Below are 25,901 nucleotides of genomic sequence, written 5' to 3' on the forward strand. Positions count from 1 at the left end.
GAATCATTAACTAATGTATTAAAAGTACCTTTGGTTTATTAATGTAGGTCCTTTGAGTTTGAAATATCTCTTTTAGGACTGTTTTCATTGAATCCTACAGATTAAAAGATGATTTTTAAGAGTATTATTTTTCTTGATTTGTTCAAGGACTCACTCATTAAATTGTGGAGTTTTTTAAGCTCCACGAGTTTGCTTGTATTCTAGAGTTTTTCTTATTGTTTATTTGTAGTCATTTCATTTTTGTCAGGTAGAATATAAGGGACTTTATTTTCCCATGTTTTCAAGGCTTTCTTTATGTCCTAATATATGGACTCTTTTAGAGGAGTTCAATGGGCTAATGAGAGCAATGAATATCTAGAGTGTTTGGATATAATGCAAATAGATATTTGTTAAATCCATTTTGACTGTGAGATCAGATAATACTTTTAATTTTCTATCAGGATGACCAGTCTATTGTTGAGGTTGAGATTACTAATGATGTCTGGTGATAGCCTGGGACTCTACATTTAGTAGCATTTCCTAGGTATAAATGGGTGACCTCTGTTTGGAATTGTACACTACTCTCCATGAATTATTCCTTCAATCAGCAGAAAGTAATGTTTATCCTTTCTCACCAAATTTGGTTTCAAGTCTGTTTTGTTAGATTATAACAGCAACACCTCCATGCTTTTTAGCTAAATTTGCCCAAATCACCTTTTTCATTCATTTACATTTCAAATGATATGCCTGTTCCCAGTTAATCCTCCACAACTCTTCCATCTCCTTCCCACTTTACCCTCTCTCCTTTGCCTGTATGAGGGTGCTCCTTCACCCACTCACCCACTCCCACCTCATTGCCCTAACATTCCTCTATACTAGGGCATCAAACATTCACAGGATCAAGGGCCTCCCCTCTCATTGATGCCAGATAAAGGCATCTTCTGCTGCATATGCAGTTGGAGTCATGGGTCTCTCCAAGTGTATTCTTTGGTTGGGGGCACCCCTTGTGGGCTCCCTAGGAACTTTAGAGCATCTGGTTGGTTGATATTTTTCTTCCTACAGGGTTGCAAAGCCCTTCAGCTCATTCAGTCCTTCTCCTAACTCCTCCATTAGGGGCCCCTTACTCAGTCTGATGGTTGATGCAAGCATCTGCGTATGTATTGGTCAGGTTCTGGCAGACCCTCTATGAAGATAGCAATAACAGGCTCCTATCAGCAAGTACTTTTTGGCATCAGCAATAGTGAGTGTGTTTGGTGGCTGAACATGGGATGAATCCCCAGGCGAGTCATTCACTGGATGGCCTTTACTTCAGTCTCTGCTCCTCTCTTTGTTACTCTATTTGCTTTAGACAGTATCAATTCTGTATTAAAATTTTTGAGAAGGGTGAGTGGCTCCATCTTTCAACCAGGGGCCATGCCTGACCTCTCCATATGGTCTCTACAGGTTCTTTATCTCATTTGTTGGATATTTAATCTAATGTCATCCCCATTAGGTCCCAGGAGTCTCTTGTTTTTCTGACATCTGGAACTTTGTGTTGGCTATCCCTGTTCCTCATTCCCCATTGCTACCTCTGTTCAATTTCCTGATCCTATATACATATCTCCTGTCTCCTGCCACACATGATCATGCCCATCTTTCTTTTCCTCTCCCCCTCCTTTCTTCCTCCAAAATCCCTCCCACCCTCTACCTCCTATCATTATTTTGTTCCTAAGTAGGACTGAAACATCCACACTTTGGTCTTCCTTTTTGAGCTTCATATGGTCTGTAAGTTGCATCCTCAGTATTCTGAGCTTTTTCCCTAATATTCACTTGCCAGTGAGTACATACCATGTATGTTCTTTTGTGACTGGGTTACCTCACTCAGAAAGATATTTTCTTTCTAGTTTCATCCATTTGCCTGCGAATTTCATGAAGTCGTTGTTTTTAGTACTCCATTGTGTAAATGTACCACATTTTCTGTATCCATTCCTTTGTTGAGGGACATCTGGGTTGTTTCAAGCTTCTGGCTATTATAAATAAGGATGCTAACATAGGGGAACATGTATCCTTGCTATATATTGAAGAATATTCTGGGTATATTCCCAGTAGTGGTATAGCTGGGACGTCAGGTAGTACTATGTCCAATTTTCTGAGAAATGGCCAGACTGGTTTCCAGAGTATTTGTACCAGCTTGCAATCTCACCAGTAATGGAGAAATGTTCCTCTTTCACCACATCCTAGCCAGCATCTGCATGGATTTGTCTCTATATTTAACAGTTTTGTGTCTCATTATTAATCACTATTTTCTGCCAGGAGAAAATTTTCTGTTAATGGTTGAGAGATGCACTAAAATATAGGGATAGGTATAATGAAAAGTCATTATGAGTCCATTTCTGAAGCCTATTCAAAGAGGTCATTAATAGAATAATTACGTCTTAGATATGAGAACTGGTATCCTTCAGGCGTTATGAGAATTGAGGGGATCACTTGGTTCTGACATTGCAACCTCTCAGAAAGATGTTCCTGCATGGAATCAGGGGTAAATAATTCTATGAGGAGATGAGTTTACTAATGAACTTAATTTTATCAGCTTACTCCTCTGTGTGTCTCTGTCTGTCTCTCTGCCTTTGTCTCTGTCTCTCTGTGTGTGTGTGTGTGTGTGTATCAAAAGTCACATTTAATGTTGTAAATGGAGTCAAGTTTGCTTTTTTATAAAGCTGTTTGTAATTTGTTAAAAAGGGAAAAAATCAAGGAGACATTTATTCATGCTTTGTAATCAGCACTTTTTTCCTCTCTGCACACAGTTCCATATGGATCATGGTTTGAACACATTCGTGGATGGTTGTCCATGAGAGAAGAGAAAAACTTCCTTTTAATATGCTATGATGACTTAAAAAAGGTAATTGTCTTTCTTATACAATGACACAGCCTCTTACAAACTCACCTCATGTAGCACTCCACAGTTTTAAGTGTGCTGATTCTACCTACTGTGTCAGTGTTAGGCTCAGGACAGTCAGTAAATGTCAAACTACAATGATGTCCTTTGATTTTTATTTACTTTTATCTGTCTTTTCATCCCTAGGTTCTTGTCCATAACCCATTTCATCTTTCTATCTCCCTCTCCCTCTCTTCCTTCCTCTCTTTCTTTCTCTCTTTCTTTCTTTCGTTCGCCCATTCGTTCGTTCATTCGTTTTTTGTTTCTCTGCGTAGCCCTGGCTGTTGTGGAACTCACTCTGTAGACCAGGCTGGCCTCAAACTCAGAAATTCGCCTGCCTCTGCCTCCCAAGTGCTGGAATTAAAAGTGTTTTCCACAGCTACATGGCCCTTCTTTCTTTTTTTTAACTTTAACCTAGTTCACCCTGAGATAGAGTTGGGAAACTCACACTTGCACCACAGGTTTTTAAAATTCTGAGAATATAACACATATAATATAACTAATAACAAAATGGCTAATAGGGAATGTATAAAGTACTATCATTCCACTGTTGTGGTCAACTGTATGCCATCTCCATTTCACCACTGAGAAAAAGGACATAAGTATGAAAACCATCAGAGAATCCTTTGAAAACACAAGTGCTTGAGTGACATTCACAGGATTAAGCAATATTCAAATCTGGCCAAGCATATCCAGAGTAAAGTCAGTCAGGGAGGATGGTGTCCTGTGTTCTGCAGTACTTGGAGCTAAGCAAGATGGGCTAGGATACATACACTGAAGAGTTCAAAATTCTTAGTAGATAATATCTTACATGTGCAAACATTAAGTAAGACTTTAAATAAGTAATTAACATTAAGTAAGTAATTAAGTCTAGAAGGCTGAAATGCCATATATATTTCTGATAATTGAACATTTCATATATATGAAATGCCCCACTGAAGGGTATAATTATTTAAAAATATGAAATCTGAAAAATAGTTCTGGACATGATGTAACATGGCTCTATTCCTAAGAGTGGGAGATGGAGACAGACTAAGTTGTTCAAGGTCATCACTGTTTGTATGGTGATTTAGAGGTAAACCTTTCCTTCAAAAGACATTGTTTCAAAATACCAATAAAATAATTTTAAGTTGATTTATGTAATATATTTTTATTTAATTAAAGAATATTCCTTATAATGATGGACACATAACAATAATACCAATTATATTAGCACAAATATTCTCATTTGATCAGCAGTTCAAAAGTTTAAATGGTTAGGAAGTTTTAGGTAAAAAGTAACCATCATTTACTATATCAGAGATAAAGAAGTTAATTGTACTTTTAAATGAGGAAGAAAATTGCATTGAATACTCACTATGTCACAGAAAACCCTTGTGTCTTCTTAGAACTGTTGAAAAATTTAATTGAGAAGAAAAAGCAGTCTTACAGCCACTGTTTACATTATTAAAACAGACTCTTGTGATGTGGAAGGTTACTGATAGTTGTTATTTTTGTGTATTTTTTATTTGTTCGTTAATTATTATATTTTTATACTACAAAACATTTTAATTTTAAATACATTTTATAATACTCTAGCATTCTAACAAATTTTCCAATTTTTCTCCTCATCCTTGTAAACTCAACCTCAAGTTCTTCTCAAGAAACAATGAAAAAGTCAATTAAAGACAACTCACGAAATCAAGAAAACAAAATAAACAATACCCCAAAAGAAAAAAATCCCACAAGATTATAACCAAGTAAAATGTACACACATATCCCCACACACACTTATACCCACATATACACACCCATACACACTCACATCCACAAACTCACACATGAACAATACAAAAGCAAGCAAGCAAACAAGCAAACAAACAAAACCAAAAATGTTGAATCTAGTATGTGTTTAATATGAATGCTGCCCTGGAGAGGTTGAAGTACCCAATGTCACTCTATTGATGAAAACTGATTTTCTCTTTACCTGTCTCTGTCTCTGTCTCTCTCTCCATTTACAAATGACAGTTCAGACATCATCCTTTACCCTAGTGTCTAGACTTTCACTCATTCATTTAATCCTTTTAATATAACCAAATAAAATATAATAAAATAAACAGAAGTATCATTACAAATTTGGACAAGACAAGCCAATAGAAGAAAAGGAGCCCAAAAGAAGACATACAAATTAGAGACACGCATGTTTGCACATTCAGAAATTACATAAACACACTAAACTGGAAGCCATATGTATTATATATGTATTAGATATAGATATAGATGATATACATAGATATATAGACACATAGAGTATTGGTGAGACTGGTATTACCCACTGCATATGCTGATCTAGCCCTGTGGACATTTAAGAGTTTTCTTGTGGTGATGTGGAGGACACTGTTTTCTTGATGTCTTCCCTCTACTCTGGCTCTTGCACTCTCTCTTTATTCTGAAGAGTTTAATGGCCTCTAGATCGAAACACTTAATGGAAATATATCGTTTAGGACTGATTGTTCAAAGGTCTCTCATTCTGTGTATTGCATAGCTGTGGATCTATCTATTTGTTTCCAAGTGCTGAGGAAAAAAAACTTTATCTGATGGTAGCTAAACATACCACTAATCTCTGCATAGTAGAACATCTTTAGGCATATTTGTCACTAATTTTTAGACCAGTTTTGTTTTGTTTCATCCTGAGTACATAGACTATCTAGTCTCTGGCTACCCAAACAGTGTTAGGTCTTGGTTCCATCTCATGGAGTGAGCCTTAAGACAAATGAGTTATTGGTGAGTTACTACCAAAAGCTTGGTACCACCATTTTTCCAGCATGTCTTTCAGGTATAGCACCATTGTAGATCAGAGGATTTATGGCTGGCTTTTCTCTTTTGATAACATGCACAGTATCTTCCTGTAACAAACATGCTTTAATGTGATGTGCGACAGTGGTATTTTGGCACCATCCCAAATCTCCTTGTTCAATGAGTTTTGTAGGTGTTGTTTGTGGCAATCGGCCTTGTTGACAGTTTGTGGAGAGTAACATATAACCTTGTCAACAGCCTGTGTTGCTTAGGGGCTTCCATGTAAGCTCTTGGGCCAAGAACTTAATTGAATATAGCTCAATGCCAGTACTTAAAGTTTACTTTAGGATCAAGAGATGGACATTTTGGGACAGCATCTCCCCATTGTTTGGCAATATTATTTAAATGGCCTTGATATATACTTTAGAAATATTCTACATTAGTAGGTTTCCATATTATCCATCAAATATCCCTTAATTTTAGCTGTCTCTTCCTGTGTTCCATCCTCTATTCCCTTCCCTTTTACCTTCCCTATATGATACACCTTTTCAGCTCTTGCCTATCCATCCATTATTTGTTGTCCATGTTTATGATGACGATGATGATGATGGTGGTGGTGGTGGTGGTGAACATGATGATGGTGATGTGATGAGGGAAATTTCTTTTGTCCTCCAATGTATTTGGTGTTCTCTATACTTCTTGTACTATGATAGGTATCTTCTTATTTATGTTAAGAGATATTTTCTTCTATGATTTTGCTAAAAACATTTTCTGTGCATTTCACATGGATAGTTCCTCTTTCTCTACTTCTATATCCAGAATTTCCTATACATTTTGTGACAGTTTTTAAATTTAACATTTTCTTTGACCACTGCATCCAATTTTTCTATGTTGTCTTTAATGGCTAAGAGTCAGCCTCCCAACTATTGTATTTGGTTTGTGAATCTCACCTTTCCAGATCCTGTTCAAGGTTCTAAATTTTCATTTACATATTTCCTTCAGCTTTAGTTTTCTTTACTGATTCCATTTCCAATTTCATGTCTTGAATGGTTTTTTTCATTTGTGTCCTCTGTGTTTCTCTATACGTTTTTATGGGATTTATTAATTTCCTCTTTAACAACCTCAGTCATCTCCATATAGACAGTTTTAAGGTATTTTTCTTGTTCCTAAACTGTGTTTGGATACTCATGACTTGCTGTATGTAGTATGTTAACAAGTCTGTAGTGAGGACATACTTTCCTGGATGTTATTAATTATGGATTTATGCAGGCATCTCGCCATTCAAGATTTGTAAGATTATAATCTGAGTCCTGATATCTGGTACTGCCTGTTTGAACAGGTGTTTTCTTTTTTAGTTTTTGTTGACCTATCTGGTTCTTAGGAGAGTGTGGTGGGTGGGTGTTGCCTGGTGGGAAATTGTTCTGGGATCCTGAAATGTGTAGTTACTGGAGAGTTTCAGGTAAAATCCATTCTGAGTATCAAGGTCTGACACTTAGGAAAGGAGATAAACTAGGAGGAGAACCTGAGGAAGTACATAGGAGGGAAGAAAGCTGGATGTTCCACCAGAATTTGCTTCATCACTGGGAAGTGGAGAAAGGAGGAAAAAAAACACAAAAGAAGCTTTGATATAAATCTTTGGATAAGATATATGTCAAAATACTAGGGTATTGGACTTGGGGGAATGAAGGGAAAGGTGAATATCTGCAGTTAGCCTACGTGCTTCCCTGATGAGAGTGGCCTGTGGATTCTCACAATGTGGGGACAAGGACAAAGCAAGGAGTAGGGGGAAGGAATTTTGGCAGTTACAGTATCGGTGATCAACTGGAGATGGGAGCATTTAGGGGGAGGATACAACTGGTGTTCTGCACAGAGCTGGGGATAAGAATAGGGGATGGACTTAGAAGAACAAATATAAAGGTGATGATTTGTTTTAGTCTACCAGATTCCATGAATGGGTTAGCATGTGGGTTCTCAGGGAGTAACTGAAGGAGTTGTAGGTTAAGACCAATCACTGAGTAGGGGGAGGAAGGTTATGATGGGAAGATCTGTGAGATACAGTAGATGGGAGTGGCTGCTGCAGGTGTGCTGCTGCAGAGCTGGGGATAACCCTGCCTGGGGGATTGAACTAATAGGAATGGAGGGAAAAGTGAAGATCCATTGCTAGCCTCCCATTTTCCTGGCCAGAGTAGTCTGTGGATTCTTAAGGAGGATCTATTGGAGATGGGGGTTGAGATACTGTAATGAGTTTTAGAAGCTAGTTTGGAAGAGAATATGTGGGATCCCCAAATTTTGGGGGACTTCCATAGATTATTTGGGTAAGAGCTGGTGATCAGTCTGGAAGATTAGATATGTAGGAACAGAGGGACACTTAGGAGAAGATCTCAGGTATACCTGGAACCCAGAGGATGGGAGCAGATGCAAAGTCGAAGGAGAGGTGCAGCTTACTAGTTTGCCTCACAAGGCTTGTTCAGCCTCTTTTCTTATAGAACCAGGACTACCAAAACAGGGATGGCACCACCCACCATGGGCTGAACACTCCTCCAAGGATCACTAATTGATAAATTGTTTTACAGCTTGATCTCATGGAGGCATAACCAACTGTAGTTCCTTCCATTCTGATGAGTCTATATTGTGTCCATTTGACCCATAAAAAAAGGAAGCATGCTCCTTTACTTGTTGTAATATATTTTACTTTTTCATTATGAAATACATTTTTCCAAGAAACTTCATTACCTACCTGACTCTGCCATAAGCTAGTCCAGTTTCTAATAAGTCTCATTTCCATCCATTTCACATACTTTTACATTGATTGTCATGGTTGTTTACGTTCACATGAAATGTTAACCAAATATGTGATAAAATATGTAATAAAAATTTTGAATTAATAATACCTTTATGGCTCCAGTAGAAGGGATAATATTCAAATAAAAATATGTAGTATTCCAAGAGTCTACCTTCTTATGACTAAATTCTACAATCAGTGTGGTAGTGCACAGTTGTAATGTCAGCACTTGTGTATCTGAGGTAGGAAGACTGTGATGTTGTTAGCCTACTGAGTTACAGCATGAGATCATAGCTCAAAAGAAAACAAAATCTCCCAAAATTATCCCAAAATAATAACTATTAAGAACATTTTGATGAAAGTTGTAAAACTATATTATTCTCAGTTACCCATAGGAAGCACTATTATTTGATGTAAGCATTAACCTCTGTCAAGTTCTTTATGCACATTGCCTTCATTCGTGTAACTGTTTAGAAGTATTTCTATGAGTTTCCTTAAACATCTCTCTCCAGGTAGTGTATGCTAGCACTTAGGTACCAAAGCCAGATTTTTCTCTGACCTCTTTGAGGTAAAGTCCAGTATGGTCACCATAATAATTTTCATTCTAATAGACATGGCTCCATTTTGAGAAGTAATCTCAAGTAAAATCATCTCAGTGAATCTAGGAAATCTGTTGCCACCCATCTATAAACATAATACTGAGGAGAAGGTAGGAAGTTCAGAAATTTCAAGGTCTTCATTCACTACAAATTAAGATTGAAGAGATCCTCAGTCATATTAGGCCCCTCCTCCAATGTACTCTCTATCCCAAAGAAATGTTTCCTTCTATTTTTTTAGGACCAAAAATCAGTCATGTTGAAAGCCAAGTCAGTACACTAATGCTTCACATGTATCCTGCCCTCTCCCCATGGCCTCATTCATTTTTCAACTCCATTCAATGCTTTTTAATTTTATTGTGCCATTTTTCATCCCCCATCTACATTTTCTTTCTCTGCATATGTTTTTCACAGCTCTCTGCTTATTATCCTCTGTTTTGTTTCCTCTTCTTTTAGGATACCAGGGGAACCATAGAGAAGATCTGTGAGTTCCTTGGAAAGAAATTAGAGCCAGATGAGATGGATCTAATCCTCAAGTACAGCTCCTTCCAAGCCATGAAAGAAAATAAGATGTCTAATTTTAGTATCATCAGAAAAGATATAGCTACTAATGGTTTGCAGTTCCTGAGGGAAGGTAAAAAAATTTCAGAATATTTCAGATCATGTGGAGGGATTCTGCCAATGGGACTCTAAGAAACTATTGTAAATATATCAGCAGTTATTGCTCAACATTCATCATTTCTCACAAAACTTGCAAGACAACTTTTCCATGGTAATGATGTGGGCTTAAGGCACTCTGAAATATCGATTTGTTCTGGAAGCTAATGTTGGGATTCCATATGGTAATGTACAACACCCTTAATGGAAAATGGGGAAATATATATATTGCTATGAGGCTTTGTAAGGCTCCCTGTATCATAGAACTGAACTCTAAAAATTATTTATTGCATCAGAGAAAAGATGTATCTGGAGTGATAAACACAGAAATCATTTCTATTACCTTCTGGGAAAGATGTGAACAGGACAAGATTGCTGCATCACAGCAGGCCAGGAATAAGCCTCATAAGGACTAAGAGAAATATTCTCCAGTATTAAAATCTGATGGTGTTTGCCAACCAACATTTGGCCTTCTGCAGGCTTATGGCTGCACTCTTTAATCTGAATTCTCTTTTCTTAAATGGTAATAACCATCCTCAATATGCAGGTACTAAATCTTTATGCTGTTAGAAGTTAATGTGTATAGTTTTGTAGCTGTGAATTTATGGAATAACTTTGCTAGAATGAATCACAACTGGAGTCTCACCCACTTGTAATTAAAGAATATGAGTTGAGATGGGCCTCAGTGTTGAAGAATGAATGAGTCTGATATTAGGTCTTTGGGGTGAGTAAAGCACACCAATCATGATGGCTAAGACCAAAACAAAAACTCAGGTGACAGCAGATCCTGGGAAGGGTGTGGAGAAAGAAGAACACTCCTTCATTGATGGTGGAATTGCAAACTGGTACAACTACTCTGGAAATCAGTCTGGTGGTTACTCAGAAAATTGAATATAGTACACTCTGAAGACACAACAATACCAGTCGTGGGCATATACCCAGAAGATGCTCCAACATGTACTAAGAACACATGCTCCACTATGTTCATAGCAGCCTTATTATAATAGCCAGAAGCTGGAAACAACCAAGATGTTCCTCAACAGAGGAATGGATATGGAAAATGTGGTACATGTACTAATATCATCTATTAAAAATTATGATTTCATGAAATTCACAGGCAAAGGATGGAACTTGAAAATATCATTCTGAGTGAGGTAACTCAGTCACAAAATAACACACTCAGTATATATTCATTGTTAAGTGGATATTAGCCCAAAAGTTTGGAATACCCAAGATTCAATTCACAGACCATATGAAGCACAAGAAGAAGGAAGACAAAAGTGTGAATACTTCAGTGCTTCTTATAAGGGTGAACAAATTATTCATAGGAGGAAATATGGAGATAAAGTATGGAGGAGAAACTGAAGGAAAGGCCAGCCAGAGACTGTCCTACCTGGGAATACATCCCATATACTGTCACCAAGGACTTGTCACCACAGAAATATGGTCATCTAAAAATAAATGACTAAAGCTTTTCGGAGAAGTCCTACTGTTAATAGATGACTTCTGACTCCTGGACTTCAGCCTGTGTAGATAGAAAGTCATCAGCACTGGAATTTATGGTCTTACCTTAGAAGAGAAGTCTATTCATGAATTTTTTGTCATAAGTTAGAATTTGGCAGAGGCAACAGTATGTGTATAAAAAGCTCTAAGTAAAACCTAAAAAGAATGCTGTGACTTGTTTAATAGAGCAGTGCTATGGAAACTAATAAGCAAATGTCCTGTTGGAGATACACCAAAACAAAAGCAGGAGAATTTAGAAAACAATTCTATTATGACAACTGTCATTTTCTGTTTTCTAGAAAGATTCTTTAAGAATGAGAACACAATGGGATTTAATTTAGTCTCTTCCAAAAATAATGGCATTTTATGCATCATATCTTTTAGGAGGTCTATCTATCTATCTATCTATCTATCTATCTATCTATCTATCTATCTATCTATCATCTACTTATCTATCATCTATCTATCTACATATCTATCTATCTACCTATCTATCTACCTATCTATTTGTCTAAGTAGTAGTTATCTCAAAACACTTGATCTGGCTTTATAAGTCTTTGTTAGTTTAATCAATATAGTGGTTATATGAGGCATATATTTCTTTTGCATTTGCATATGCCTTTTATCCTGGAGAATTATGTTCCTTATACCAGTGTTGTAACTCACAGTTAATAAGTCATAAGTCTCACTGAAACCAGGGCACTGATTTGGAACACCAACTCCTTTACTCCTTATTCACTACTTTAGTATAGAGGATGCTGAGATGAATATGTTGGGAAATGGGTTTGAAAGAACAAAGTACATTAGGATAATATTTGTTCTCCCAAATACTTCATCAGATTGATGCTGTTTTTTAATCTTAAATGTATTACAAGATCAAAGATTAATTTCTTTGCTCACCATTAGATATCAAATTCCCTAAAGTTTAAAGCCATGAGAGGTTGTGTTAAGGATTATACTGGCCTTATCCAGAAGTAATTCTCTAGACCTATTTCACTGTCCTTTAGATTCACTCCTTAACTGGACATAAGAAAATACCCTTTATTGCCTCGTAAGTGATATTCTGAACAACGACTCTTTACAGGGAGACTCACTCATTTGGTTAGGTTGGATTAATCTGGTTTTAAGACTTAAGCAATAATTTTGCACATACAAGTGTGTTCATTTTGATTCCATATTCAGACACTGCAGAAAACACTCTAATTTGTTTGCTTGATAGAAATTTTGTAAAGACATTGTCTCAAGTCATGTGACTGAAAATGTCTTCTGACAAACCTCAGAGGTCCTAGCCCTCATTACTTCACACTAGGTGTTTTCTGGACAGTGGTCAGGGCATTAATCATGGTTATTGATATTCTTAGAAGACACAGAGGAAAAATGACCTGAGGATTGAGGGAAAAGACCACTCTCTGCAGGCTAAAATAAAATCTGGAGAAAGTCTGAAAAAGATCCTTTTGTGAGAACTGCAGCCTCTAGAACTATGAGAAATTTCCTTTCTCACAAGAGCTAATGCACCACATGTTAGGGCTATCCTGTCACCTGCCACACTAAATTTTAAAGAAAGTTACATCTGAATGAAGAGAAATGTACATCTGATGCATGCTCAGAATTTTGACATAATTGGACTTAGAACTTTATATGTGAACCTGTAAATATATGGTTCTCTCATATGGATTAATTCATTCCCAACGGAAGCCATATTGAATTTGCTGAGATTCTGGTATCACAGTATGTGTTCTGGCTTATTAGGATTCAGGCATGCTGAAGTAAACAATAATGAAACATGCTGTAACAATGAACATAATAACAAACTTGAGAGAAACAATAAATACTGATAGATTTCCCTCTTATCAGATGGCATTCGATGTAATATCAATTAATTATATTATATTTGAATATGGTATATCAATAATTACCATTTAGGTATGACTTTTTATATCTTTGTTAACATATCCTACTGCTGAATTAAAAATTAACTTACATGATACCTAAAGAAAGTAATATAATAAGGAAAAGCATTGCTTCTCTTGTCAATATTTTTAGCTTCAAATATCTATCATTCTGATGTTGGGTAACATATTAGGGGCTAATTATTCTTCATCAACAAAATGAGATCAATGCAAGCATCTTGCTCACTCATTCATGAATGCTTTCAACAATTCCATATTAAGTATGTTCTCTAGGTCTGATATTCTTTCACAAATGAAGCCTTTAATAACTGAAGAAAAAAATGTATCTTTCTCAAATATTTAGCTACATATTCATTCCATTCATATATACAAAAAGCCTGTGCATGGAGTATATTGAAGTGTTACAGATATGAGATAAAATACAATAAAGATGGGAGCTGTGATGATTTATACGAAGTAAATATTAGAAAAATTATTACAGTGACATAATTAAGAAAACAAAAATGTGTTTACATAGAAGACATCAGCACTCCGGGAAGAATAAACATGAAACATATGAAGAACAGTTGGATAATTTGAAGTCTCTAAGGCCAAAACTAAAGGTCTACTGGAATGCCGTGATGCAAGCTAACATATGTTCAAAGAAGACAGAGATATAGAGAATAGGGAATACAATCATGTCCATCTTCATGCATCACCTAATACCATGGCTAAGTGAAAACAGAAGTCTCCAGATTTTCTCAGCTAGAAGTGGCTGGGGCTCCTGTGTCTATTGAAAGTGTCAAGATGATTACCCTGCAGTTCATACTGTGTGAATCTCCAGTTCCAGGGGATCTGATGCCTCCATACTCTGCAGGCACCTGTATTAATTTGTACCAATCCAACACAACTTAAAATTAATTTTAAATATTTTGTAAAAGTTGCTCATATCCTGTGAAAAATATTATAACTAAACAATAAAATATAGAAAGAACAATTGAAGTTTGTTTTGATAGTTGAGAAACTTTATTGGGCTGGATAGTGTGATGAATACAGGTAAAATAGGAATCAGGAATAATATATAAAAAAGGAGATGCAATGTTGCTACTGTTATTTTGTATGCCTTATAAATCAGGAAAGGAGAAGGTGGAACATTATTTCTACAGAGAAAAATGTCTTTGTGTATATTATTTCACGACATAAGAAGGGTTTTTTCGGGGAACCATTGAAAGTTGGATTTTATTAATTGTGTGGTTCTTGTGAAGTAGATAGTAAAGTATATGAAGGAAGGACTGAGAACAGTGTTAAGATTGTTATTAATCCACCTATGTATCTGCTTCACATTTTCCAGGTACAACTGGGGGCTGGAAGAATTATTTTACAGTAGCCCTATCTGAAGCCTTTGATAAAGTGTACCAGGAGAAAATGGCTGGTTTCCCTCTAGGGCTATTCCCATGGGAATAATTTCTTAAAACTTCTAAATCTTATATAGACACTGTTCTATATAAGATTTTCCTGTTCTTGTACATATGAATTACTGGGTGTGGTCATAGAATAAATATTGTTATTGAATTGTTGTAGTTTCCTCATTATTTCATTCACTTTTCAAACTCATCACATACCCTCTCCTCCTTTGTACCAGTCTCACACTTACTCAGCCCTTCTTCTATTCCTCCCCCTCCTCCTCAGAGAAGGGGAGGCCCTCCATTAATGCCAATTGTCTCTGGCACATCATGTCACAGCAGAACTAAGTTCATCATCTCCCACTGAGGCCAGACAAAGCAGCCCACCTAGGGAAAATAAATCAAAAGGCAGGCAACAGAGTCAGAGACAGGTACTACTCTGTTAGGTTATATAACACCTATATAGAAGAAGCTATACATTTGTTACATATTTATAGGGGGTCTAGGTACAGCCCATTTATACTCTTTGGTTGGTCACTCAGTCTTTGTTAACCACAATGGGCTCATATTTGTTTACTCTGTTGGTTTTCTTGTGGTGTCCTTGACTCCTCCAGCTCTCTCAATCCCCCCACTCTTCCACAAGACACCCCAAGCTCTGTGTAATGTTTTGCAGTGGGCTGTATTAGATTTTTTATGGCTGTGCACAGATACCATGACCAAGGTAACTCTTACAAGGACAAAGTATAATTGGGGCTGGCTTTCAGTTTCAGATGTTCAGTCCAATATCATCAAGGTAGTAACATGGAAACACCCAGGCAGGAATGTTGCAGCAGGAGGAGAGAGCTCTACATTTTCATCTGAAGGCTGCTAGTAGAACACTGGCTTCAAGGCAGCTAGAATGAGGGCCCTAATGGCTACACCCACAGTGACACACCTATGCCAACAGGGCCACACATTCTAATAGTGCCATTCCCTGGGCAAAGCCTAATCAAAATATCTCACCATCTCTGCATGTGTTTCCTTCAGCTTATTGATGAATCTCCACAGAAAACAGGTGTCTTAGGCTCCTGTTTGCAAGCATAGCGGTTCCTCAGAAAATTGGACATAGTACTACCGGAGGATCCAGCAATACCTCTCCTGGGCATATATCCAGAAGATGTCCCAACCGGTAAAAAGGACACATGCTCCACTATGTTCATAGCAGCCCTATTTATAATAGCCAGAAGCTGGAAAGAACCCAGATGTCCCTCAACAGAGGAATGGATACAGAAATTATGGTACATTTACACAATGGAGTACTACTCAGCTATTAAAAAGAATGAATTTATGAAATTCCTAGCCAAATGGATGGACCTGGAGGGCATCATCTTGAGTGAAGTAACACAATCACAAAAGAACTCACACAATATGTATTCATTGATAAGTGGATATTAGCCCAAAACTTAGGATACCCAAGATATAAGATACAATCTGATAAATGCATGAAACTCAAGAAGAATGAAGACCAAAGTGTGGACACTGTGCACCTTCTTAGAATTGGGAACAAAACACCCAGGGAAGGAGTTACAGAGACAAAGTTCGTAGCTGTGATGAAAGGATGGACCATTTAGAGACTGCTGTATCCAGGGATCCGTCCCATAATCAGCTTCTAAACGCTGACACCATTGCATACACTAGCAAGATTTTGCTGAAAGGACCCAAATATAGCTGTCTCTTGTGAGACGATGCCGGGGCCTAGCAAACACAGGAGTGGATGTTCACAGTCAGCTATTGGATGTATCACAGGGCTCCCAATTGAGAAGCTAGAGAAAGTACCCAAGGAGCTAAAGGGATCTGCAACCCTATTGTTGGAACAACATGATGTACTAACCAGAACCCTGGAGCTCTTGTCTCTAGCTGCATATGTATCGAAAGATGGCCTAGTCGGCCATCAATGGAAAGAGAGGCCCATTGGACTTGCAAACTTTATATGCCCCAATATAGGGGAATGTCAGGGCCAAAAGAATGGGAATGGGTGGGTAGGGAAGTGGGGGGCGCTATGGGGGACTTTTGGGATAGTATTGGAAATGTAATTGAGGAAAATATGTAATAAAAATATTAAAAAAAAATAAAAAAAAATAAAAAAAAATAAAAAAAAACAGACACACAGACACAGGTACAGCAAATCCTGAATACATTGAACATGTTCATTCTGATGAATCAGAAACATATTTCACACATTATCCTGGAATCTCTTTGGGGATGAATCTCAGGTTGCAGTCATCTCTGAAGAAGAAGCTTTGGTTGTGTGTTTTTAGATACCTGACCAAATTTCCAGTAGACCCAGAGGAAATCATTTTCTCTTCTCATGAGTCTGTGTATCTGAGGAACTAGTGTCCTTGGAATGATTCTGACCCCTTCAAACTAAACACATACACTCAGAATTTAATCCAGTCTATACTTTCACACAGGATTCCTTGACTTTCCACACTCATTTATAGTAATTTCTCAACTAGAAAATAAGCTCACTTCAAGATGTGTGTGTGTGTGTGTGTGTGTGTGTGTGTGTGTGTGTGTGTATGTTAGATGGATTCCTATTTTGATTTCAGTGGAAAATTAAAGGTGTACTGAAATGGCACACTAGAAAGAACTGTCTTAACTAATCTAATTCTGCTCCACATGTGCTGGGGTCAAATAACATTTTGTGAGGTTCCTGAGATTAAAGCAGCCTGTGATCTGAAAAAAAAAAAAAAAAAAAGAAGAAGAGTATCATTAATAGTGTTATGGATTCTCTGTCTCTCATGGGATGGGTCTCAAGATTATTCAGTCACTGTTTGGTGATTCTTTCAATTTCTGCTTCTTCATTACCTCTGTATATTTGTAGGTAGTGCATATTTTGGATTGAAGGTTGGAGGTCCTCTCCATCCACCTAAAGGAGATAGCTACTTCACAATCCATTTTTCTCACTTCTAGACTCACCTGCATAGATCACATAACTGAGTCTGATCATCAAATAAATCTTGTTATTGAATTGTCAAGGTTTTTAAAAATATATTATTATTATCACTATTATTATTATTATTACTACTACATATTTTGTTTATTTACATTTCAAATGTTACCCCCTTTGAGGTTTCCTCTCTGAAAACCCCTCATCCCACCCCTTCCCCCTGCCTCCACAATAGTACTCCCCTACCCAACCAACCATTCCCGCCCCACTGCCCTAGCATCCCCCTACACTGGGGCATCGAGCCTTCACAGTACCAAGGGCCTCCATTTCCAAGCTAAATATGCAGCTGGGGCCATGGGTCCCATCATGTGTATTCTTTGGTTGGTGGTTTAATCCCTGGGAGCTCTGGGGGGGAGGTCTGGTTGGTTTGATATTGTTCTTCCTATGGGGTTTCAAATCCCTTCAGCTCCTTCAGTCCTTCCCCTAACTTCACCATTAGGGTTCCCTTGCTCAGTTTGATGGTTGGCTACAAGTATCTGCAAATATCTGGCTGAGCCTCTCAAGAGACATTCATATCAGGCTCCCGGATTTGGTGGCTGCATATCTTATTGGTAGTAGTAATTGTATTGGAAACGGTGATAGAAGTTGTGTGTATTTGTGTGTGTTAGTGTGTGTACACATGAGTGTGACTGTGTGTGTGTGTGTGTGTGTGTGTGTGTGTGTGTGTACCCATTTTTGTGATTAGTGCCTTTAAAGTCAGGAGAGTGTAGTTACATGTAGCTAGCTGTAAGTTGCAGATTTTGGGTCTTAGGAATTGAACTCAGGTCTTCTGTAAGAGTAATACAGTAATCTCTTAACCTCAGATTCATTTCTTCAGCCTCAATTCTTAGTTCTTGAGTCATCAAATATAAGCTTCTTTTATTATTGATTTGTTTTAGATTACTACATAACCCCAATTTGCTTTATGAAATTCCATTTTAAAAACAATATTTTAAACATAATATTACCATAAAATATAAGTATTTTTACTCTGTAGAATTGGGTAAAAATGTTTTCACAGAGATTCTGAAATGTTATTCAAATAGCCTATGGTTTAAGACATTTATAAACTTATATTTCTGCTCAGTACTTTAGGATCGTATTTCACTTTTTCTTCTTCTTTGGCAATTTCTAGTGAGTGTACAAAATAATGTGTTTCATTACAAATCTTTGATATATACATCATTGTAATTTACTCAGTATTGCTCTCTACTGACCATGCTTGGTTGTTCCCCTGATGTTAGCACTTTTTTTTTCCTACATAGACCCTGACTGGTTACATGTCATACAGACACTTATATATGAATATAGATATGCATATGGGAGAAAGATTGTGGTATTTTATTTTGTTTTCTATGTTTGATATTTTTCCTACAGTTATGACAGAGAATAGAGCCCACGACATCTGGAATAGTAAAGAGCATAAGCACAATGTAGTAGACTGAACATAGCCAGCAAAACAGGCAAGGCCAAAAGGTGGGGAGCTATAAAGGAGGACCAAGAATTAGGGCAACTGGAGAAAAGGGACAAGAAGACCAACAGATCCAAGAGGGCAAATGATTGCAATAGCAGAGTAATATATGAATTAGAAGCTGGGGGAAAGGAAGCCCATGGTCTGGAGAAGTTTGGGGAATGGGTGGGGTGATATGGGCTATGAGAATATAGGATGCTAGCATGGAATCTGTAATAGGTACTTGCTGACAAAGCCAGGAGGCCAGCATGGACTTTTATATGCCAGTGGGCACCATGGTTATTTATTTGTCCTGAATTTATTTTATGATTGATATTTGAGCCCCTTTGTAGATGATAAGCAGCAGTGTAATCTCTTCTGTAACTGCTTTGCTGAATTAGGATGCCATCCTGAGGTACCTGGCTGATCAAAAGTGGAAGGAAGGGAAAGAGTGCAAGATAGGGGACATCTGTTTTCCTTGCTTCAAGGGTTCTGTATGACCACCAGAAGCTGACAAAATTCAGGCAGTTTTGGAGCAGTCTGATATTCTGGTTCAAGCCATAAGCTCAAGCAAATTGTAAATTCAATTTATCAGAAGCATCTAGTTTATAATGTTTTTAGTAAGTCCATGGACATAGGCTTTTTATTTAGAGAAGTTTGCAGTCTTCAGATGAGACAGATATAGATATAGTATAACTACAGAAGGTAAAGTTAAGAAGCGTAGGGGAAAATACCTAAAATAAAATAAAAAAAAAACCTGAAGCTTAGGGAAAATTTTTTATCTTGTGTGCATCCTTGAAATTTCCAGAACTCTGATCCTAGTAGTTGGGGTTTGGAAAAAGTCCCGACTGGGAATATCACAGAGATAGAGATAAAGATGGAGATGATAGAGATAAATGGATAGATAGATAGATAGATAGATAGATAGATAGATAGATAGATAGAACCCACAATTAGAAATAGGCAGTAGTATCATCCTCATCTCCAACCCCATCAGACTCCTGAACCATTGAAGTAAGCTTCCACTCCTTTACTCATATTCTCTGTTCTTTAAGCCCTCTGGGACAAACCAAGCTCACTAAGCAGCCTGCCATCTCAGAAAGACTTCCATTCTCTTATCACCTTTCCTCTCCCCCAATCAGATTCCTGAACCATTCAGGTAAGCTTCCCATCTCTCCCCAATTTTTCCTGCTCTATGATATCTCTGGGTCATGCCAAGCTGCCCTGAGTAGCCTACGATCCCATTCTTCTGTTGCCTCTCTTCCCTCCTGTATCATACCTGAGATTCCTGACCCATACAGGATAGTTTCCCTTCCCCAACCCATCTATCCTGCTCAACCTGAGTCGAAGTTTCCTTCTGGTTTGTATCTCACCTAAATCCATGGGATAATGACATGTTCCCCTCCCCTTGTAGCCTACCTGTCTCACAGGAAGTCTACCACAACTAAGAACACATATGAGAACACTGCCCCTATACCCACCCCAGCAGGAACCCACATAGAGCCCAGCAAATGTGCAATCTATCCCATTCTGTCTGAGCCACATAGTACCTCAGATCCATACTTCCACTTGAACCAGTGGCAGATTGATGAGCCTGTCATTGGATCCCCAAACCATCTAATTTCCCTGGAGATCTTCCCTAAACAGGAACTGAGGGAAACAGTGATACAGTGACACAGAGACATGGGGACAGATGGACAGATGATGCTTGCTCTAATCATGCACACAGGAGGCCGGCCATAATGAGAAACAGCACTCCCTGCCTCTCAGGAGGCCTGTTGTAACCCAGGTCACATTGCTCGACCTGCCACTAAGGAGGCCTGCTCCAGTCTGGGACACCCAGGTAATTTAATACCAGAGATAACCAAATTGTCAGAGGCAAGTGCAAGAATATCAGCCAAAGAAGCCAATTAATCTGGCCTTCTCAGAATACACTTCTTCTACCAGATCAAACTATGGCTATCTTAACGCACTGTAAGACCAAGATTCTGAGCTAAAATTCCAACTCATAAAGATGATACAGATATGTAAGAAGGATATAAATAATGCCCTTAAAGAAATACAGAAAAACACAGGCAAATATGTGATGGCCTTAAAGTGGAAATAAATAAATCACTCAAAGAAATATAGGAAAATACTATCAAACAGGAGAAGGAATTGAACAATATGGTCAAGACCTAAAAATGTAAAGAGAAACAATAAAGAAATAAAAAAAATGAAGGCAACTCTGGAGATTTAAAGCCAAGTAAAGAAATCAGGACCTGCAGATATACCATCAGAAGACATCACCAGGAGAATACAAGAGTTGGAAGAGAGAATCTCAGACATAGAAGATACAATAGAAGGTATTGACATATCAGTCAAAGAAAATTCAAAGTGTAAAAGGTTCCTAAACCAAAATAACCAGGAAATTTGGGACACAATGAAAATGCCCAACCTAACCATAATAGGAATAGAAGAGGGTGACAATTCCTAATTCAAAGGGCCAGAAAACATCTTCAACTAAATCATAGAATAAAAGTTCCCTAACTTAAAGAAAGAGATGACCATAAATTTACAAGAAGCCTACAGAACATCAAATCAATTAGAAGAGAAGAGAAAATTCTCCTGCCACATAATAATCAAAACCCTAAAGGTACAGAAAAAAGAAAGAATATTAAAATCAGTAAAGGAAAAAAAGCCAAGTAATATATAAAGGGAGACCTATCAGACTTAGACCAGACTTCTCAACAGAGACTCCAAAAGCCAGAAAATTTTGAACAGATGTCATGAAGATCCTAAAAGGCCACAGATACCAGCCCAGGCTACTATATGCAACAAAATTCTCAATCTGAGAAACCAAGAAATCCCATGACAAAATCAAATTTAAACAATATCTTTCTAATAACCCAAGCCTACAGAGGATACTAGAAGAAAAACTTCAACACAAGGAGAGTAACTAACCTCAAGAAAATACAAGAAATTATTCATCTCACAACAAACCCAAGACAAGAGAAAAAAACACACACGCACACGCACATGCACACAAGCACACAAGCACACACGTGCACACACACACACACGTAAGCACACACTCACATAATACTATGCCTAACAACAAAAATAGAGGAAATAGTGATCATTGGTGTTTAATATCCCTCAATATCAATGGACTTAATTCACCAATAAAAAGACACAGGCTAACAGACTGGATATGCAAACAGACTCCATCTTTTTGTAGCATAAAAGAAACACAGTTCAGCAACAAAGACAGACACAATGTGAGGGTAAAGAGCCGGAAAAAGCTTTCAAACTAAACACTCCAAAGAAGCAAGCTGGAGTCACTGTTTTAAATTCAATAAAATAGACTTTCAACTAAAAGTAATCAAAAGAGATGGGCACTTCATACTCATCAATGGAAATAGATCCCCAAGAGAAAGTCTGAATTCTGAATATCTATGCCCCAAATGCAAGTGCACCAACATTCATAAAAGACACTTTACTAAAGGTCAAAACACACATTAAACCTCACAAATACCCTCACATACTTTCATCAACGGACAGGTTATTGAAACAGAAATGGAAGAGAGACAAAGTAAAACTAACAGAAGTTACAACCTACATGTTTTTAACAGATATCAACAGAACATTTCACTCCAAAACAAAAGAATATACCTTCTTCTCAACACCTCATGCAACCTTCTCCAAAACTGCTCACATAATTGGACACAAAACAAACCTCAATATATTCAAGAAGATAGAAATTCATTCATTATTAGATCTCCCTGGACTAAGGCTGGACTTCAAGAACAACAAAAACAGTATAAAGTGCACATACCCTGAAAAATGAATAACTCTCTACTCAATGATAACTTAGTATGGAGAGAAATAAAGAAAGAAATTAAAGACTTTATAGATTTCAATGATATTGAAGGCAGAGTATACAAAAACTTATGGGACACAATGGTGGCAGTGTTAAGAGGAAAATCTAGCCATTAAAAACAATGATTTCATGAAATTTGCAGGCAAATGGATGGAACTTGAGAATATCATCCTGAGTTAGGTAATTCAATCACAAAGGAACAAACATGGTATGTTCTCACTGATAAGTGGATATACCCAAAATTCAATTCACAGACCATATAAAGCATAAGAACAAGGAAGACCAAAATGTGGATGCTTCAGTGTTTTTTAGAAGGCTGAACAAAATACTCAATTGAGGGAATATGGTGACAAAGTGTAGAGCAGAGACTGAAGGAAAGGCCATCCAGAGACTGCCCTAGCTGGGGATCCATCCCATATACAGCCACCAAACCTGGACGTTACTGCAGATACCAGGAAGTACTTGATGATAGAAGCCTGTTATGTCTGTCTCCTGAAAGGCTCTCCTTCTAGGAGAGGCCCTTGGGCCTGTGGGTGTTTTATGCCCCAATCTAGGAGAATTCCAGGGCAGGAAGACAGGAATTTGTGTGTGTGTGAGAACCCTCATAGACTCAGAGGGAGGAGGATGGCATAGTGGTTTTCTAAAGTGGAGAGCTGTAAAGGGAAAAACATCTGAAATGTAAATAAAGAAAATATCCAAGGGAATACACACACACACACACACACACACACACACACACACACACACACACACACACGTGGAAAATTCATGCAGCTAAGTGTATTCTTTTATTTTTTATTTTAATTACATATTTTCTTTATTTACATTTAAAATGTTATTGCCTTTCCTAGTTTCCCCTCCAAAAATCCCTTATCCTTTCCCCCTTCCTCTTGCTCCCCAACCCACCTTCTCCTGTTTTCTAGCCCTGGCATTCCCCTATACTGGGGCATAGAACCTTCACAGGTTGAAGGGCCTCTCCTCCCACTGATGAATGACTAGGCCATTCTCTGTTACATACGAAGCTAGAGCCATGAGTCCCACCAATATGTTTTCTTTGATTGTCGGTTTTGTCCTAGGGAGCTCTGGGGTACTGATTAGTTCATATTGTCGCTCATCCTATGGTGCTGCAAAACCCTTCAGCTCCTTGGGTCCTTTCTCTAACTCCTTCATTGGGGACCGTGTGCTCCATCCAATGTAGGACTGTGAGCATCCACTTCTGTATTAGTCAGGCACTGGCAGATCCTTTCAGGAGACTGCTATATCAGGGTCCTGTCAGCAAGATTTTTTGGCATCTGCCATAGTGTCTGAGTTTGGTGGTTGTTTATGGGATGGATCCCCAGGTGGGGCAGTTTTTGGATGGTCATTCTTTCAGTCTCTGCTCTTTGGAAAGATGATATACTAGCAAAACTGGAAAGAACCCAGATGTTCCTCAACCGAAAATGTGGTACATTTACACAATGGAATACTACTCAGCTATTAAAAATAATGAATTTATGAAACTCCTAGGCAAATGGAGGGATCTGGAGGCTATCATCCTGAGTGAGGTAACCCATTCACAAAAGAACTCACAAGATATGCATTTACTGGTAAGTGGATATTAGCCCAGAAACTTAGAATATCCAAGATACAATTTGCAAAAAACATGAAACTCAAGAAGAAGGAAGACCAAAGTGTGGATACTTTGTCCCTCCATAGAATGGGGAACAAAACACCCATGTAAGGAGTTATAGAGAAAACGTTTGGAGCTGAGACTGAAGGAAGAATCATGCAGAGACTGCCCCACCCAGGGATCTATACCATAATCAGCCACCAAATGCAGACACTATTGCATATGCCAGCAATTTGCTGACATGACCCTGATATAGCTGTTTCTTGTGAGGCTCTGCCAGTGCCTGGCAAATACAGAAGTGGATGCTCACAGTCATCTCTTGGATGGAACACAGGGCCCCCAGTGGAGGAGCTAGAGAAAGTACCCAAGGAGCTAAAGGGGTCTGCAACCCTATAGGTGGAACAACAATATGAACTAACCAGTACCCCCCCCCCCCCGGAGCTCGTGTCTCTAGCTGTATATGTATCAGAAGATGGCCTAGTCGGCCATCATTGGAAAGAGAGGCCCATTGGTCATGCAAACTTTATATGCCTCAGTACAGGGGAATGCCAAGGCCAAGAAGTGGGAGTGAGTGGGTAGGGGAGTGGGGGGAAGGGTATGGGGGACTTTTGGGATAACATTGTAAATGTAAATGAAGAAAATACCTAATAAATAAAAAAACCTATATGCAACAAAAGTGTAATATTTAGATGAAAGGGATGATTTTCTAGACAGATACCAATTACAAAATTTAAATCAAGATTAGATAAATTATCTAAACAGTCCTATAATCCCTAAATTAATAGAAGCAGTCATTAAAAAACCCCAAACCAAGCAAGGTCAGATGGCTTTAGTTTAGAATTATACCTCTCCTTCAAAGAAAAGCTAATACCAATACTTCTCAAGCTATTCCACAAAATATAAACAGAAAATAAAAACCACCACCTAATTCATTCTATGTAGCCACAATTATACTCATACCTAGAACACACAAAGAGAACTGCAGACCAATTTCACTTATGAATAGTAGTAAAAAATAATAGCATTCTCCCAACCCAAATCCAAGAATATATCAAAACTGTCATTCACCACGATCAAGTAGGTTTCATCCAAGAGATGTAGGAATGGTTTAGTATATCAAAATCCATCAACATAATTCATGATATAAACAAACTCAAAGGCAAATAACACATGGTCATCTCATTAGATGTTGAAAAAACTTCTGACAAGATACAGCACCCCTTCATTTTTAAAGTCTTTGAAAGATAAGTAATTCTGTGCACATTCATGAACATAATAAAAGCAATATTAAGCAAAACAACAACCAATATCAAAATAAATGAGATCCTTGAAGCAATACCCCTAAAATCGGGTACAAGACAGGGATGCCCACTCTCTTCCTATCCAATATAGTAGTAGAAGTTCTAGCTAGAACAAATAGACAACAAAAGATCATGTGGATACATATTGAAAAAGGTAGAAATTGAGGTATCACTATTCGAGGATGATATAATAGTGTATATAAGAAACACCCA

The 25,901-nt window shown here is 37.8% G+C and overlaps 1 protein-coding gene across 1 annotated transcript in view; it reads left to right on the forward strand.

Annotated features, from left to right (window-relative positions):
• Positions 1 to 14,668, forward strand: part of LOC110299139 (sulfotransferase 2A1) — a 30,563-nt gene extending 15,895 nt beyond the window's left edge. The window contains exons 4-6 of the mRNA XM_021168763.3: positions 2,763 to 2,857; positions 9,503 to 9,680; positions 14,447 to 14,668. Coding sequence (XP_021024422.1) covers positions 2,763 to 2,857; positions 9,503 to 9,680; positions 14,447 to 14,559 — 386 coding nt within the window. The 3' untranslated portion in view covers positions 14,560 to 14,668. The remainder of the gene's footprint in view (positions 1 to 2,762; positions 2,858 to 9,502; positions 9,681 to 14,446) is intronic.
• Positions 14,669 to 25,901: the final 11,233 nt, after the last annotated feature.

Source organism: Mus caroli, unplaced genomic scaffold (assembly GCF_978045245.1).
Source record: "Mus caroli unplaced genomic scaffold, Mus_caroli_1 scaffold_8, whole genome shotgun sequence".
Classification (NCBI taxonomy): Eukaryota; Metazoa; Chordata; class Mammalia; order Rodentia; family Muridae; genus Mus; species Mus caroli.